Genomic DNA, 19,478 nt, shown 5'->3' on the forward strand with positions numbered 1-19,478 from the left:
TAATTATCATAATTATTAGATATTTTAGGTATATATCACCAATACTTAGTCTTCACTATTGATTTAAAGTATATGTTAAGATCCTCATAATATTCCACGAGGTAAAAAAATGTTCAATTTTGATTTGTAATATTCCATGGTGATTAATGAACATCCTATTATTATTGAGATTCATCAATATTTTATACAAAAAAATTATGATTCGAAAATAATCGCCAATATTGATCATATTTAGAATAAAAAATTGAGAGATTCGCCAATAGAAATAAATAAATTATTTCAAAATAATGAAAATTTCGTCAATTTTTTATATCTTTATTTGGAGTCGGCTTTCTTAAAGTTTACCCTGCCATTAATTATGTTTATTATTGCATATCTATATTTTAGCATGTAGATGTCCATCAAATTTTGCTTGCAGTTGTCAGCCTATACAATCAAATAGGTCCACATTTTTAGTCCCTTGCATTCATGGTAATCAGAAGTTCGAGACACTTTTAACTTCTTGCTGACTAGTGTCAATCCAACAATAGGTGGTTTTATACAAGACTATTTGAAAAGATGTAACTCAAACTTTGCAGAAACAAGTTTTTATTTCTGCAGATCGTTCAAAAAAATTAGTTGTAGCCAGAGGTCAGTGGGAAGAAAATGATCATTAAAACTTTTTATGGAGCAATTGAATTTTCAATTTCAACGAATACACTCTTCTTACCTTTCACACATAACTAGATTGACCATCTTGCTGAGAGTTTCTTGAACAATAGAAAACATTATTGAGTTCCATTATGCTCGCTCCAACATTTGAAAGGCCTTCAAATAGGTGTTCGTATCAAGGTGAATTGTGATTATGTGAATACAATAAAGCAATCATTTAAAATATATTGAAGGCCTTCAAGTAGGTGTTCGTATCTAGGTGAATTGTGATTATGTTAATACAATACAGCAATCATTTAAAATATATTAGGCCGGATTAAAGAAAAGAAGGGGAAACTAACAATAAGAATTGCCTTTCCACTTTTTGTAAGGCTGCTTGTAATCTCAATCAACCAAATATTTTCATCCATTCCTGTGTTGTACACCAAAATTTATATCATATAATTGCACAGCTTTTTCTTCTCCCCACAAATATTCAAAATCAAGGTTCTCTTCGAAGAATGGACACCTAAATTTATGACCATATGTCTTTAATGCACTCTTTGTGCACATTGACAAGAATGGAGCACCCAGTATCAAAAATTGTAGCCATGCTCCATAGAATAACCGAATCAATAGTGGCCTAGCTTAAGTCAAAAAAGCCCTTCAAGTACTAAAGGCATTCCAGCATTTAGGCTGCTCAACTTTGGAAATTTGCATATGCACCAAACAAGCAGCATGCGCAGCTGAAGTATGATAATAAGAACTTATGTACAGCATAATCTTCATCACATAAAATGTGTAAATCCTGAAACTGCCGTCAACGAGATCTGCTTAGACAACTTTCTGCATTCCTATGAACTGAATTGGGTAATATCAGGAATTCTGAGATCTGGACATACAACAGGACTAAAAGTAATCCTGACTGGAAATAAATCATATTGATCTGCAACCATCTGAACGCATTCTTTTAATCATGTCAAAGATAAGATCAAGCAGTGACAAGCTGCAGCATATACTAGCCTGAGAATCCATTTTCATTCCTATATTGTAAAAACAAATTGTTCACCTTCAACCTTAAATCTTATCCTGCTTCTTAATCATCTACATCCATTTCTTCATCCTGTACCATCGGTTGATTTTCTTCTAATTTACCACCAGTTTCTTCTGAACTATTTCCACTGAATATATCTTTAACCTGCCCTGAATTTACCTCAGCATCTTCAGAGTCATCATCTTCATCCTTTTCCTTCTCTCCTGAAGAGATGATCCCATGGCTCATCCACTCAGGACAAAGGTCCTCACCTCCATACAATAACCGACCCATAGAATCTTTTCTAGAACTCAAATTGAAAACTGAAATTTGATCGTCTTTAGATGTTCGACAGGCACACTCAGGCAGAGGATGAGAAAGAAAGGAGAGTGGTTTTGCATTGAGAGACATTTGTATAATGCCACTTTCATAGGCACTGCTATTTAGATGTTGCCGGACAGAAACTAACCAAGTATGATTTGGCTTGTAAATGTGATCACGAATGTCATCAAAATGCTTGACAATGACTTTTCTGGATTTACAATATGTAAAATCTATGTCAGAGCAGAACAATACATAACCAAATAAACTACTGATTGATCAACATCTTATGCAATTTGCAATTTACTTGTGTATGGAAAAGTGGCCAAATTTTAAGCAGGTGGATGAATTATTGCTCACCTGTCTGGACGGTAGGTTTTGAGAGAAGCTGACTCATAAATACGATGCCCCATAACTAAGCTTGCAAAATTTGGACGGCCATAACCATCACGATCAAATCCAGGAAAGAATACATCTGCTTCTACACTGATGATGTAATCCAGAGCTTCCCAAAGAAGTTTATGAGCTCGCATTCTAAAATCTAAAGGAGTAGGCTCCGGTTCTTTGTCAGCCTCAGCCACCCAACCCCACCAACCCTCTATTTCATGCGGATATTTTGGCCTGCCAGCAGGTGGAGGAAGAGGCCTAGGACGGGGTCCAGCTTTTTGCCATGCTGCAAGCCTAAATTTCTCATTATCTGAATGTGGAGGTGGTGGAGATGGAAAAATGAGTGGCTCCTCTGGACCATACATTTCTGACAACTCTTTGTCAGTGCAGAGAGATGTTCTATCCACAAGATTATTGAACATTGCGCGAAGTGGAATCAGTACTCGTTGCCCACCAAATACTTCTCCACCTGATACGTAGATTATTGTGTCGGGAGGATAACCCAAAGCTCGGAGAAGAATACCAACCTGCAATAAACAAGTTTCAACTTACTAAAGGGAATTAAGCTACATGTGGACCACAAGCAACAAAATGTATAAAAACTCACTTGTATTCGTTACAGAAGGCATTCAACATAGTGTAAAGTATAACTAGTTCCTACTAACTTGACCTCTTCAGGCATAAGGGGGCATGAACCGCCGTGACGCTGAACTTCTGAATCAACACTCAGATTTCCTTGAACATAGCCATGCTTGATCATCCACAATCTTCTATGCTGTATCATTTCAGTATGCACATCCTATCACAATCAAGAACGTATGTTAAAAGGAGTGAAAATCCACACCTATACACAGTAAAGAAGCGTCTACTTCATCCTTCAAAAACTTATAAAGTCTTATGTTACAACCATAATATAAATAGGAATACCCTCATCAAACAGAAATGATCATTCTTAGATGGTGAATGTAAATATATGCTTCAGATCTAGAAATTCATGTGTAGCCAATATTAAATTCAATTTACAGTTAATGTTTTTTTTAAAACATGGACAAGACATTTCACCTGAAAAAGTTCGGCACAACCATGATAAGCAAGTGCATCTTTCACCAGGCCAGGATGATAAACCAGGTAAGGCCTCCCAGAAGCTTGCAATCTACAGAAAAAAATAACAGCATTCAACCAAGAAACATAAAAAATATGAAGCAAAAACTAAAAAAAATGAAGCAAAAACTATCTGGTTGAATAACAACATAAGAAAATAACACAATTACCAATGTTTCTTAGATATTATAATGTAATGACAATAATGTTTTGTATGTGTAAGATTACGACTAAAGATACACTTACAAGGTTAAGACATATTGTTAGGATACCATTTTCTCATAACATTTCCTACCTTTTTACAATTCTGGTGCCAAGTTCCCAAATCTCTTGTCGAAAACGAAGTGCATGGAATGCTACTCTGCATCTAAGCCTCTGGTATTCCGCCAGCTTTGGCGGTAGAATGGGCTGCGCACAAATATCAAAAAACATCAAAAAACAGATTTTTAACTCAAATGTAAAGCTATTGCACATTCATATATATTCTACAGTTTACATAATAAAGATAAATATTCTTTTCCATTGTTGATAAAAATCAATGTCCGACTTTTTCTAGGAAATATGTGTGTCTGTGTGTGTTTATGATATTGTAAGGCTTTCTAGATCTTCAATAGTCTTTAAAATAAACGTATTTCATACATTGGCTTGTAGAAAACATGTACTTCCTTTATGGAAAGACGTGATGCTCAATGAAGCAAACTAAATCCTATAGATGACCAAGGTGTTTTATTGCCGAGGCATTCTAATACATAGCAAGCTGATTACAAAAACATTGAATTGCACATCATGACTTACTATATCTTCTGTAGCACTGGATTTATGAACAAAATTTATCTGTACTTGTAAAATGAAATTTTTATTTCTTCACATTCATAACTTTCTTGGGGAATCCCATACTGTATAGTACTAGCTTCCTTCATTCTTGAAATCTTCGCAACAATTTTGTTCTTAGTTACTGAAAGTATATAGTTGAAACACAGGGAAATAAAATGACTCTCAAAGATGCCTAAAGATAAGAAAATTGTTCCAGCTAAATAAAATTTAATAAGACTGAACAAAAGGTAGTAAGACCCACTGAAAGACCTGAAAAATGTTCAGAAAGGCCATAGACTTAATTTGAAACAAATGGTCAAATATGACCAATTTTAGCAAAGTTTGGAAACCTAATTTTACAATAAAATTAGTCAAATGTGACCCAACTTTAGAATTTGTCAAGCTTGCCAAGAGATCTTTTAGTCCTTTTCAATGAAAGGCTTACTGAGCCACTTCGAGGTGGGTAAAAGCATCTGACACGCTAACTCTCCAAGAAACTATCAAGGCAAGAAGCATGAAGCTTGCTACTCCAAGGAGCAAATTTCCATCCGAGACCTTTCAACATGAAAAGAACAGACACATTCTAACACTCCAAAAATGATGACCCGGCTCTGAAATGAGGAGAGGGAAAATTTATGTGTAAATGCAAGGAGCCATGGGGCCCTAAGCCATAAGTGTTTCGAGAAAAAAAAAATTGTCAATAGAAGACATTTCTGTTGAATCTGAATTGGAAAATTTAGAACAGTGGGCTAAGATGAAAGAGAAAGAGGCAGCATTACAAGAGTCGAAAAACTCACAAGCATACAAGAGAATGAATCTTTTAGAGTTAATGGAGTCTTATGTGTGCAGCGAATAGTCTACAATTGGGAAACTATAGTCTCACTATTTCTAAGGAGTGAGCGTTGGACATACCAATGATGCTCTATGCGTCCAATGGCTGCTGTTTTTGGGAGAGATCACTTCAAATCTCTCCTAAAGATGGAAAAAAGATGAATTTGAGAGGGAAGTCTGATGAAAGACTCCGTGTTGCCTCGTGCAAGCGGATGACGAGAATGATCTGTTATAAGAAAGAAACAAAGTCAAGACAAGAGGATGGGAACTACTCCCCAACTCTTAATAATCCCCTTTTTGGCATGGATGTCGAGTTAGCATTTCATAATCCTTTTTAGGATGGACATTGACAATATTTGGTAAAACCATCAAGAATATAATCTCATAGGATTATAAGAACAAAGTTTCCATGGCGGTTTGCTTCCTAAGTGAATCATAATGAATTGGATCATCATGGCATGATGGTAGATCTTGTGGGATCAGCAAAAAGAAAGGATTACTATCATGAATGGATATTGTTGTATGGAGAGCATTAGTTCTAGAATTCAAACATCAGGCATCACCAAATGTGCTCTAGATGAATTTCATATGAATATCATAGTACAACATAAGCATGGTGGAGCTACTTCATTAGTAATTATGTAAGAGAGCATCAAAAAAGATATTTAGAGATTAATGATGATGGTAGACATGTACCATGGAGGAATATGGATCTGAAGTTCAATGTAAGGTTACTGATATCATTTCAATCAGCCATCATATGATTTCATTGGCAAATTTACAATTGAATTCACAGGTACTTCTAATCATGAGATGGACCAATTGTCAACTGATAACTATTTGGTAAGTTCTTTCAGACTTTGCAGGTGTCCTAGTCAAAACCATGTTCTCATTCCTAATCTTGATAAGAAAGATTCAAATTTGTAGCTACAGGTCTGTTTTCAAGTTGTTGATCTTGATAAAATCATATCATTATATGTTATTTTCAGACTTCAACATCAATAAGGTTGGCGAGGTTACAGAATCATTGAAGAATAAGAACTCTAGACTCGGATTCTCTGAGTCTGGTTGAATCTTGGTAGACTCACCAGACACGGCCAGGATTGGAGGTGGAAAGTTTTTTAAAAAATTATAAAGTGTTTATCTGACATTTTAGTTACTTTTTTAAAAAGAACTTGTCTGTCAATGCTTGTTTGGTTTTTGACATGGCCATTTAGGATTCTCTTGATATTTTTCTTCAAGTCAGTCTCAATCTCTTAATCAGAGTATTTCACGTTTAAGTCAAAGGTTATATTAAAATATTTCATGTATATATTGGCAAGATGTCTGAGAGTAGTCTCAGATCTCTAGAAGTTATAATGCAGAATCTAGGTTTTACGAGATCTTATAATTACAAACTTAATCGAGTTTCAGTAACCAGCAGGCTCCTATCAGCATTCTCTCACTCTCTCCTGTTGAGATAATGGGTGTTGCACACATTGCATAATATTGTTATATTTTATTATTTTATTTTTATTATGTAATGTTGTACCTAGATGGACGTGCAACATGTAAAGATTCTCATGAAATATTCTTGATGAGTTGTATTGTAACATTGTGATAATATTTCATGTAATTATTTAATATTAGATAAAAGAATTAAATGCTCAATATTAAATGTGGTGTCAGTGGGTTAAGTAGCACATGGTTTTAACACATGGTTTATGTAATACCACTTAGTGGTTTTGTGAGACTTGCTACTATATAAGCAACCACAAGGGTAGTTGTTGTATAGACAGTGAGAGTGACAAAGAGAAAACAAAAGGCAAGAGTCGAGCGGGACAAGGCTTGACAGGTTAGCCAAGGGAGCATTTGTGAAAGTTGAAAGCATGGCATGGGATGTGTGGATTCATGCTTGTTCACATAGTTTGCTCGGTTGTGGCTATGGCCATGAAGGCTTCCATGGTTGTATGGCAATGGTATTTTTGCTGAATAATACATGATGATGTTTGGAGGCTGGGTTTTTCCCTCAATGAGGGTTTCCCAGGGTATATCTTGTGTCACAATTTTGTGGATATGTTGTCTATTATCTTGCATGTGGATTTTAATTCCGTGTTTATTTCAGATCTATTATGGGTTATGTGGAAACGGTTATATTCTTTGTTGCCAAGTTTCCTTACAAGTGGTATCAGAGCTATGGTTTTATTATTGTAACCCTAAATTGAATCCATGAGAATGCATGAGAGGATAAAAGAAAGGGCAAGATATATGAATGTTTTATTGCAGATCTGAGGGTTTTGGATTTGCTGTTATGATGGGATGTTAAAAGATTTGGGCATGTGAAATTGTTAGAGAAAAAGATTTTTTTCGAATGTTTCATTTAAATGAGGGTTTTGGGGGTAGCATGTAGAAATGACCTCCTGGGTAAAAACAGACCTCACCATTGGATCCGGGTCGAAATTTCCATAAAATTTGATATATAATATGCCCTAGTTTGGTCATGTTCAGAGGAAATGAAAGAGTTTTTTGATTTTAGCCTATGATGGCCGTCAAATTTAATCCCATCGAAATTTTCGTCACTGAAAAAATAAAAAATGAAAAATCGTACTGAAAATGGTAAAAAGACTGTCTTAGTAAAATGGCCATAACTTTCTCTCAGAATATCGAATTTCAGAGTTCTTACATGTGTTGGAAAGCTAATTCAGAGCACTACAACATGGCATAGGTTTAGTTTTGTGATTTTAAAATTTTGTCAGGTTTTAAGAGCCCTAAAGACAGATGTTCTTTATTTTGAGCACGGATTAGGGCATAACTTGAGCATATGGAGTCGAATTTTGGACTTCAAGTAGTCAACGAAAAGCTCTTGGAGAGCTCTACACATTGGTTCAAATTTGGTGCAAGTTTGGCATGATTTATTTGTTGATATATTTATCTGAACAGTTTATGGTATATATTTTGACTATGGTAACATTGTGAGTTTATGGCATTGGAGATTTAAGATTTGATGTCATTGTATACTCAGTTCATATTTCAGTTTGGTCTCATGATGATATGGTTATCAGTGTTTGGTTTGGATATGCATGATGACTTGTTGGGTCTACAAGTTGTGCAGTGTTGTAAGCGGTCTATACTTACAGGTTGCATTTATAGTTTGGTTATGGGTTGTCTTTGCCCATTGATCTTTCATTATTGATGCATATTCAGATTGGTGGCTTGGATTTGGGTTGTCTATGCTCTAAGTCACATGATTTACTATTTTCTTCATGTAGAAGGGATGAGATGTTGTTACTAGGGATAGTCATGGTGGAGGATTGTGGTTGACTATTTTATGCTGACAAGTTGGACACTTTGAGAGACAGATGCTCGGTTCATGGATGTGATCATGGTGCCATGGATTTTGGCATGACATGATTGGTTATACAGGTACATCCTTGATGTTTATTAGCTTGGATTTCTGATTCAGTTATGGTGGTATATCTTCTTGGTAGAGGATCATGGTTATTTGGTTTCTTTTGAGGAGCTCATGATGTGCACTTTGAGTTCTTTGATGGTTTTATGCCTTGGTTGATTCTCATGGTTAGAAGATGGTTTTTCATCATTATGTCATGGATAGCTTGGATACACGGTTTAGTGGAAGCTTGTGACAGTGATGAGGTGACAGTGCAGGATTAGTTCCTGGTTTAGTTTGGATCTTCATATAGGAGATGGATTTTATGATGCCATAGGTGACTTGGTACCACAGTTGAGTGGGAGTTGTTGGCATTGATATATTTATTGAGTGTTTGCAGATGTTAGAGGTTTGTCTTAGATCCTGTTGCTGCAGAAGCGTCTTTGACATTTGCATGGAGCACTTGTTATCTTCATGGTGTGTGAAGATGGTTAGATCTTGAGGACTCATGGAGTTCTTGGTTATCCTCATGGTGTATGGAGATGGTTCTTCCTGGTATGTGGAGATGGTTTTTCTTCATGGTGTGTGGAGATGGTTGCATCTTGAGGACTCACAGGGTACTTGGCAAAGGTGTGGTTTATGTTTTTATTTGACATGTTATCCTTGGTGTAAGGATGGTTTCATTATTATGTCATGGTATACTCTTGATACGCGTTTAGAGTTGTGACATGTTATGGTGTGTTCATATGGAGCATGTTATCTATTTTTTAGTTGAGATGGTAAGATCATGTTGTCATGTTTATGTTCCTGAGGCCATGGTTAGAACTTTGACATTGATCTTGGTTTAGTTTCGTGGTATTGAGTACACTGATCATAAGCTGGATACTTCATGATATTGCTATGTTGCATTTGGAGTTGGCATGGATTGATTGGTTACAGGTGCTCATGGATATTTAGAGACGATGGTGACGCTGATTTCTCTTGGATTAGAGAAGTATTTGTTGGGACGGTTGATGGTTTCAGCAGGAAGTCTGAGGGACAGTCACCTGATATGGACTTGAGAGGAGATTGTTCTTAGATGAGTCTTGGTTGGAGACTTGGGTATCTTGATGAGCATTCTCATTCCCCACTCTTGGTCTACTCGACGGTTTGCTACTTGAGAGGTATAGCCCATTATTTTCTCTCAGTTGCATTATATTTATGCTTATCTTTCATGGATATGGATCTTGAACTACAGCACATGAGTTAGTTCTGGAGGGTTCATTAGAGAGATGGTTTAGCATTGGTTATCTCCATATGCATATGTTGTTATGCTGGTTGAGTTTAGGAGATGGTTTTATATTGGGCATATTCCTTGGATTAGGAATGGTTATTCCTTGGTTTAGGAATGGTTTTATTGAATTTAGTCTTCTTGTGAGAGGCTTACACCCATGATGAGTTATATGGTATGGTTTGGGTGTTGTTGAGGCTTCTTGTTGGGGTTTTATGGAGGAGATCATACTTGCACAGTTTACATCTAGAGGTGTGTGTAGAAGGACATGATACAGGTTATGATTTCCATGGTTTCTCTGGTCTTGGTTATCTTCCTGGATGTTCAGTTTTGCTTACATTGGATTTGAGATTGGTTAGAGATTGTGATCACTGGTTTGTGCTCATGTATGTCATGTGAGAGATGACATGGTTATTTCTTTATCTCTTTCTTTTGTTGGTTGTGGTGAACTTGGGAGAGCATTGGAGACTTGTTATGAGAGTTGTTCTTGCAGGATATTAGTTTATGTATTGTGGATGTCCTTGATACTATATGGATTCACTTCTTTGAGATGTTGTTGAGTGGATTGGTTATAGATTTGACATTATCTTTTGCAGTGGGAGCTTCTTGGTAGATATGTGGCAGGTATTGCTCTTGAGGCTTGTGATTGCAGGTTATAGATTGGATATGTCGGTGATATAAGATTCACTTGTTATACCTTTGAGGTATGGATAGTTGGATGGGTTTGGCACTTTGCTGTGGGTGCTATTTCAGCTATGGATATTTTGACAACTATGGATACATGTGATTACCTTTGGATCAGATTATTTGTGCTTGGAATTTCAGTTGGTACAAGATTTTATGATCTTCTAATGCGACAGGTTGGGTGGCTTTCTCTTTGGATGGCTTCTATGTATGTCCAGTGGGAGTGGCATAATAGGAGGTGAGATCATTCATGATTGAGATGCTGGATACTTTGATTTTGTTGCGGGTACCAGGATGGAGCACTTGGTGTATTTTGATCCATGATGGTGGATGTGCTAGGAGGGATTGTTCCCTTGTTCATTTATGTGGCTATTGATTGACCCTATGCAATGTAAACAACAAGTGGGAGATTGTTGAGATAATGGGTGTTGCACACATTGCATAATATTGTTATATTTTATTATTTTATTTTTATTATGTAATGTTGTACCTAGATGGACGTGCAACATGTAAACATTCCCATGAAATATTCTTGATGAGTTGTATTGTAACATTGTGATAATATTTCATGTAATTATTTAATATTGGGGAAAAAAATTAAATGCCCAATATTAAATGTGGGGTCAGTGTGTTAGGTAGCACATGGTTTTAGCACATGGTTTATGTAATACCACTTAGTGGTTTTGTGGGACTTGCTACTATATAAGCAGCCACAAGGGTAGTTGTTGTATAGAGAGTGAGAGTGACAAAGAGAAGACAAAAGGCAAGAGTCGAGCAGGACAAGGCTTGACAGGTTAGCCAAGGGAGCATTTGTGAAGGTTGAAAGCATAGCATGGGATGTGTGGATTCATGCTTGTTCACATAGTTTGCTCGGTTGTGGCTATGGCCATGAAGGCTTCCATGGTTGTATGGCAATGGTATTTTTGTTGAATAATACATGATGATGGATGCTTTTGGAGGCTAGGTTTTTCCCTCAATGAGGGTTTCCCAGGGTATATCTTGTGTCACAATTTTGTGGGTATGTTGTCTATTCTCTTGCATGTGGATTTTAATTCCATGTTTATTTCAGATCTATTATGGGTTATGTGGAAACGGTTATATTCTTTGTTGCCAAGTTTCCTTACATCTCTCTCATTATCTCCCGAGCCCTAGACCTAACTTTCTCCTTTCACTCTTCATCTCCCTCACTGTACCTTTATCCAACACTCTCCTCTCTCACCCCTAGGTCTAGACCTATCTCTCTACCCCTCTTACCCCAGACCCCTTGCAAGGGGTGCTACCCTCAACCTCATTTTTGTGATGCTCCCCAACCCGCATCAACATATAATACAAAGCGAGTAATAGGCCAATGATGAGTAGTGATCATAAAACCTACAAAGTACATATCCCTCATTGCAAATCTCTACATCTTCATAGTCAAAACCATAATCCATGATTATCTTGCCATCGAGCTTGAGACTAAGAGACAAGCAAATATCATGTCTGCAACATCATCTAGGACTCATCTTAGATGCACACGTAGGACTTGGGTGCCAAGTGATATAGGCTCCTTAAAGGCTTGACAAATAGACTTCTAACTTTTGTTTTTGATATTTGTTTGATTATTTTGATGTAGTAAATATCATATTCCATGAGTTTTGTTGGCATGTGACACTATATATCTTGCATTATTTTCTGTCTAAAATTTACTTTTATACTTATTTATCACTGGATACTTGTGTATGTGTTCGAAGTAACTTCTATTGGATGAAATTATTGTCTTTAAGATTTATTTAGTAAAGGGTTCATGAAACAAGTTTTAAAATCCTTGAGGAATCTTTTAATTTCTTTTGTTTTCCAATTTACTGAGTATTTACCAAATCTGGGCGCCTGATCCAAGTCTGAATCTGAGCCAAAAAACAGCTTGCCAAGTTCAGGCCAAGTCTGAGTCTTGTAACATTGCTGCAAAGATTTTGGGGTACCTAAGGCTAGGATCAATACTACAGGGTTTCTAGCTATAGCAATGACTAGAGTTAGAGAAGTGGGTCATTGTGACAAGTTCAAAATTGTTTTCCAAAATTTGGGAAGCTCTCCAAACTTCTTGGAGGAACAATCTGTAATACCCTTTTTGAAATAGGATTTTGTAGTAAGCAATAATAATAAAATTAATATATATAGAAGGAAAAAATTACATAATTAAAATTAAAGAACTTCATTCGGAAAGAGATATGGAGGAAGGAAGAAAGAAGCAACACCTAGTTAAATTAAGGAAAGATTAGAGGAAAACTAAGGGAATGGAAAGAAAATAAGTTACTCTATCAAAAGGCCTCTTTCAAAGGGTGGTAATTAAAAAAGGCTGTGACTTTCTCAAAGGGCACAAATGATGAAGAGTTGCGATTCTTTCAAAGGGTGGTAATTGTGAAAGGTTGTGACAATTGCAAAGGAAAGAAATGATTAAGTGGTGTGACTCTCCCTCACATTGGAAGATATAAAGGGGAGAAGGTGTCATATTTGAGGACATCCAAGGGAGATTGATTTGGGGAATAATTCATTATTCTCAAAGGCAATAACAAAAAGTGATGACTCCATGCTTATGAAAGGTGGTGACCCTTTCACCAATAAAGTATAAAGAAGAATTAATTCCACGCACTGAAGAATTGCTATCAATCATCACTCCTTCATCCATGAAGACAAATCCTTCATTCATCCATCAATCATTAATCCCTCAAGAATCAAGCAAACAATCAATTGGCAAGGTCCAACCAAGCAATCATAAAACCCACATCCATTATAATCTTGGGATCAAGCGAGCAAACAATTCAGCAATCAAGCATCACTCTTCAAATGTACATTCTCCAATCATCAATGCATCATCAACCAATGTATCATACTAGTATTTATTTAATCATCACTTATCAATCGTCTATTCAACATTTACTCAATCATCGCTCACCAATACCTCAAATCATAAAGGAATGCATTTATTTAACATATAATATGTTATGTATTTTCATATAATTAATAATTGTTAGAAAGTAAAGTTTTGGTGGGGGGGGGCAAGGGGTGAATCAATTATCCCACTAACAAAACATTTATCAACCTTATTAATCTTTAACCATGTGAACCATATAACCAGCAACCATAAGAAGATGCACATACACAATAACACAAGATATGTTAACTAGGGAAACCCTTGATCATAGGGAAAACCCCGGTGGGGATTGTACCCACAAAATGATGTACTAATATAAGAGTTCCTTGTAAGAGGATGGACTTCGTTAGGAGCCAATGAAATACATTCAATACATATCAGTCCCTGTTAGGAGACTTTGAATCCATGTTAGGAGATGCCAACCCTGTTAGGAGTTGTAGAAGGCAAAAGGACCCACTGTCCAAACAGCTTCAGGGCAAGACCACCGAACACAGTATCCAACTGATCTTTGTATTATTCCTTGTAGAATAATAGAAATGAAATAGCTCGAACTCCTTCTCTATCCTCTTGACTAGACTGAACCTCTTCAGATCTCAATACCAGATCTTTAAACTCGCATCCAATAATCCCTTGGATCGCTCACACACATCACTTGTACAATTTGCACTTGCACAATCATTCGCATCACTTGCACTTCCCACTTCAGCAAAAGCAAAATAACCTTCCTTTATACCATATCCTCAAAATAATTCTTTAAGTCAGCCTTGAGGCTTTCCCAATTATAACAGGACCTCATTAAGATATTACAATTCATTACATCCTTTTGCAATTACAAAACATTGTTGGCTCACAGGGAATACAGCGTTTCACTCATGCAACCTTTGACCTTGCGCACTCGTTGACGTCATCACCAGGTTGTCTACTGTCACTGTCTAACTTTGCCCTGTTAAAAGATACAATCCAAACATCAAAAACCACTTCTCAGGTCTCAATCTGCATACTATCCTCTGTAATTGTTGAATAACTCTCTCATGTCTTTGACTCTCTGCACGCACACTTGTCCACTTCATTAGGACACAATGTAGAACATATCCTTAACTGCACTTGTTCTCATCATCAATAAATAGTTCGTACAACGTCTTTCACTATCCACTACTCTATCAATCTTTACAGAAAGAATACTATGTTGACATCAATGACAAACACAGTCATGAATGCAACATGTCAATCATGCTAACAAATTCTCCAATGCTCAGGATACTCCCCCAAAGGAATACCATTAACATTCATGCTAACAATAATAAGATCTGCTAATTTATCTAGATTCTTTAATTATTTAAATTAATCTATCTATTATCCTAGAAACAATCAAGTAGGGGTTTCTATGAAAAAACGATTAAGAGGGAAGAGACGGGTTCCCCATCTAAGTAGCCCATGCAATGTTGGATGGACAAAAAAAGTTCATGTCGCTTGTGCACCAAGGAGTGTTTATCACACCCTCGAGCTTAGTTGTGGTAAATGTTTCGGTCACCCTATCGTGTGTTCCTCTCGATTGTTGGAAGTGGAACTGAAGAAATGAAGCAATCATGTATGGGTTAGTCAGGAGACATGAGTGGGAGGGCAAAGATGGGTTCCCCGCTAATTAGCGCAACTCATGTTGGATGGATAAGAGTTCCTACCACTTGTAGAAAAAGGGGTGTTATATCACACCCTTGGGCTTAGTTGCACCAAATGTCTCGAATACCCAATCATGCTCTCCTCTCCAATCCCTACTATGGTTAATTATTTAAAATAAAGCTATAGATATAAGTATGTGGCATTCTTAATTGCTGATTTTATTATTATTTTTTAATCAATAGCCATTATATAATTTAATTACAGAATACTATTTGTATACAAATTATGTTGTGGAATTGCTACATTGGGGAAAAATTAAGTATGCACCAATTTGGGGACATAACATAATCTATTTTTGCAAAGTCGCCCAATCGGAGCCAATCATCATCCCAAGTTCTTAGTATCATGTTGGTGATTATCAAAGTTTAATTTTGATATCATTTTCGTGCATTTTGCATCTCAGATAAAAAAAGTTTATATTCACTCAAGTTTCTAATGTTAAATATTTAAGTGACACCTACAACATGAGGGGCTTTTTGCACATTGAAATGTTACTAATCTTCCAAAAAGGTCATTGCGGGCACAAAAAATGAATTACTAAAATTTCAAATTGAATATTTCCCTTCAAAAAGCTGGACAAGGAGAATGGATGCTCATTTGAGGAGTTATACATGTGAATGCTATTGCTATGCTACTAAAATTAACCTAAGTTATTCCAAAGCTTTTTGAGGACAAAAAATCTCTTGGAGTTGTTGGTTTTGGGGATGGAAAGCCCCAACAATTGAGTGATTTCATATAGAGATCTCCATTGTGTTTCGAATCAAGGTTGCAGTTTGAGATGCAAATATAAAAATCTTTGGCGTATTTTAAGAACAAACTTTGGTGTGATTTCATTTGTTGCGCTAGTGTTTGAAACGATAGGTAGGAATTGGAGGATTCTTACTTCTACAAGAGCCATACTTTCCATTTCCATGTCATACCTCTTGGTTATTTCATGTGGTATATTATCCATGAGTTCAATTCATCTTGTATGACCATTTGGAATCATCTTCCTTCATCTTATAGGCAATTTAACATTGAGGACAGTTGCTGACCACAAAGCAGACCTACCATCAAATTTTCTGAGCCATAAACACCATGGAGGGTGTGGGAAATATAGGGTTAAGGCACCTAGTTTTTGAGGAATATGTCACTTGTAGCGGGGTCACCTAGCCCTAATTAGTAGTCTTCACGCTAAATTTGGGTGAAGCAACATTCATATGTTGAGTTTGATGATATCCATAATCATTTCCGCTCTAAAAGCAGCACCTTTCATATCAGATCTGGAGATTTTGTGTTATTGTAGATCAGTGTCCTAGTTTCTCTTTCCAGCAAGTTTTGGTTAAGTTAGGGCTCAATATGAAGAGGCTTTCTCAATCTATGTTCATGTTGTTTGTCTAGGACAAGAGCAAGTGAGTTTCTTGGACCGTTTATTTGTTGTTATAGAGAAATATTACCAATTCCCTCCCACTAGCCCCTCAAGTTATGGCCTGGTTCAGACCAAGCACCAGGTTCGCTATGGGTCCGAGATGGGCATTGAAATCCGACTATAGGTCTAGCCCTGCGAACTTAGTAGGGTTGGGGCAAATTCTGCCCAAAAATTCAGCACCAGCCAAATCCGGACCATATTTCACTTCTACTTATTTTAATTTCTTTTTTGTTCAAATATAAGATATTTCCATTATGGAAACAATTGAGAGCTAAAAACAAAATAGAAAGCTATTAAACAAACAAAACAACTTAAAGAACATAGACTTACTAAGAATTGACTGACTAACTTAAACGAAAGTTACATGACTACTATAGTAAATATTACAATATTGCTTTAATGCCATCCCTTAGTGGTCATTCTACTAACTATCCTACAAAAGACTTGACATAATCTACAAGTCATTTGGCCACAAATGCATATAGAAGCTTCACTACTCTTCAGAATATTCTGCAATATTTAACCTGTTGTTGAGACCCTCTCTGGTTGGACTCTTGATCAGCCAACCTCTATCTACAAAAAAATTTGTACATGACCAAGAACAAGAACAAGCTAAGTGCCTTCCAACATAATGCCAAGTAACCAAACCATCCCTCCCATTATCTAGAAACCTATCAACTTCTCAAAAATATTCAACTTTGTTTTGATAAAATAAAAATAAAACTCTGAAGCCATAATTTTGCAAAAAATCATCAAAAGATGTTGCTAAAAAGCGACACCATGATTTCATTAAAAAATCGTTGAACCCTAGATGTGATGCTGAGGTCACACACAATTTTGTGAGATAGTGAAAAACCCTTCATTTTGAAAAAAAAATAGTAAAAAAACCCACAATTTTGTTTAAAATCATCAAAAAGCGGAAAAAGAAAACGACTACTTCTACAAAAAAATCATAAAAAACCTCTCCATGATCCCAAAAAACAAGCAAACTTCAGTCACAAGATTAGAGAGCCCTTGTAGATCTATAAACAAATCTTCTTCGTGGAGAGAAAACAGTAAAGACAACTGCAGAAACCACAATTTTTTTATAAACAAAAACTAAAAATCCTCAATTTATTAAGAAATTGAGCAAAAAATCTCCTTGAAAATTTCTCACAAAATGTTCAGGAAAAATCGCAAATTTTTTTCTATAAGCAATCACCAAAAAAAAACCATGATCATTTTGTTAAAAAATCGAGCAAAAAACTTCTAGAAAGTTCCTCATCGAGGAGAGGAAATTTCTCGAGTGATTAAACCCCTCACCACAAAAACAACCTATGCTCTAATATCATGAATCAATTCATATTCAATGTTAAAAAGGAGATGAATACTACTTAAATAAGCAATCACAAAAAGATCTTTCCATAATGAAAATGATCAAGAACTAAGGATAGAATAGAAAGTTACTAAACTACCTAAACAACTTAAAGAATAGAAGGTTACGAAAAACTAGTTGATAGACTTAAAAGAAAGCTACATAACCATTTTACTAAATACTACAATATTGCTTTGATAGAACCTATTTCACTTATGCTGAATAGAATAATAATAAAAATTGCTCCATTATTATACTCTCTTTTTTGTTTGCCATCATACATAAAAAGAGTTAAATATTGATTGTTGCATTCTCAAGGCAAGTTTGTATGCTATTCATATGCATTTGCAAGTGTTGATTTATTCCCTTAGACATTGCAAAGGAGATTTCAACCAAAAAAGGTAAGGTTTTTTGTTGTTTTTATTGTTTTATTTTCACATAATTTTACAAATTGAAATGAATTCTCTAGTTTTTTTCTACTTTTTCAATTTCATTGGTGGTTTTGTCTATCCATGTTTATAGAATTACTTGCATTAGGTATTAAAATGGCAAGCACTTCCAACTCTGAGAGCCAACCCCACTTCAAAACGGACCACACTCTCCCTTTTGGAAATATGTGGAAATAGTGCAACTTCTAGGCGGGGGAAATTTCACTTGGACTTGTTCTCATTGCAAAGCACAATATAACAGCTCATACAAGTGAAAGCACGTGTACTTTATCCCATGCAACGCGTTGTTAGTTAATCCAAAAATTTCATTTCTTCAATGGCAAAAACATCAATCTTATCTTGCAGTCACAGTATCTTCAATGTTTTCAAGTCCTCAAATGGTGTTGACGATTTCATCCACACAAAGGAGATAGGGCTGCAATTTATTCTTCATCTTCCATCTTCAAGCTTTATAATCATCTTATATCAGTTTGAAGCTTGGCCTTTTTAACTTTGGCATCACTTTTGTAAATGTACCAAATTTTTTTCCCTCAAATTACAATGTGAATTTGATTTGGATAGATCACACTAAATAGCATTCATGGTCTTCGCATTGTTTTGACTCACCTTCTTTCCAACAAGATCTCTCTATGGACTTGATAGACCATTCACCATTAATTGAAAAATATCAAAGCAAAAAGCGATTAGATAAGTCCACATCCTTGTGTTCTAAAATGCGTAGTTTGTTTCATTTTAAAATGGAGCTATTCTTGAAGAGCAATCTTCTTGACTCATCATGTGTGCTTTTGAGATCTAGCTTCTAGCAATTAGAGCATTCTTGAAAGAACCAACTTTGAACTAATTGATGAACACACACTTATATTTGGGGGGTAGACAATATTTATTTGCTTAAAAGTTAACAACCATAGCAATAGCAATCACACCAATTCAGAACACAAGATGTGGAAACCCATTTGGAAGAACAATAGAGAAGGATTTTTTGGATATATTGTCCAAATCTAGCCAACAATAAAGTTCTATTTACAAATCTTTGTAAGAACCAACCCACTCAAGACACTAATCCGGCCAACTAAGAACTTAGCAAGAGACACCAATCTCTTCTGTTGAGAGGCACTAACCTCCAAACAAACAAGATTCCACCGTGAGAATAGCTTCTTCAATGATGGTGATCATTTGAATTTCTCTTATGAAATCTGCTTGCAATTTCTTCATATATATTCTCCTCTTTGATGGATGATGATC

The 19,478-nt window shown here is 35.9% G+C and overlaps 1 protein-coding gene across 2 annotated transcripts in view; it reads right to left on the reverse strand.

Annotated features, from left to right (window-relative positions):
- Positions 1 to 1,027: 1,027 nt before the first annotated feature.
- The window catches only part of LOC149553960 (protein EMBRYO SAC DEVELOPMENT ARREST 30-like), an 86,029-nt gene continuing 67,578 nt past the window's right edge, over positions 1,028 to 19,478 (reverse strand). For both annotated transcript variants that reach the window (XM_089789294.1, XM_089789295.1), the window contains 5 exons: positions 3,768 to 3,880; positions 3,434 to 3,524; positions 3,042 to 3,170; positions 2,345 to 2,898; positions 1,028 to 2,195 (listed from right to left, as the gene is read on the reverse strand). In XM_089789294.1, the coding sequence (XP_089645420.1) occupies positions 1,727 to 2,195; positions 2,345 to 2,898; positions 3,042 to 3,170; positions 3,434 to 3,524; positions 3,768 to 3,880 (1,356 nt within the window). In that variant the 3' untranslated portion in view covers positions 1,028 to 1,726. The remainder of the gene's footprint in view (positions 2,196 to 2,344; positions 2,899 to 3,041; positions 3,171 to 3,433; positions 3,525 to 3,767; positions 3,881 to 19,478) is intronic.

This window comes from Cupressus sempervirens, chromosome 6, assembly GCF_028749045.1.
Source record: "Cupressus sempervirens isolate cs-2001-9-10 chromosome 6, ASM2874904v1, whole genome shotgun sequence".
Taxonomy (NCBI): Eukaryota; Viridiplantae; Streptophyta; class Pinopsida; order Cupressales; family Cupressaceae; genus Cupressus; species Cupressus sempervirens.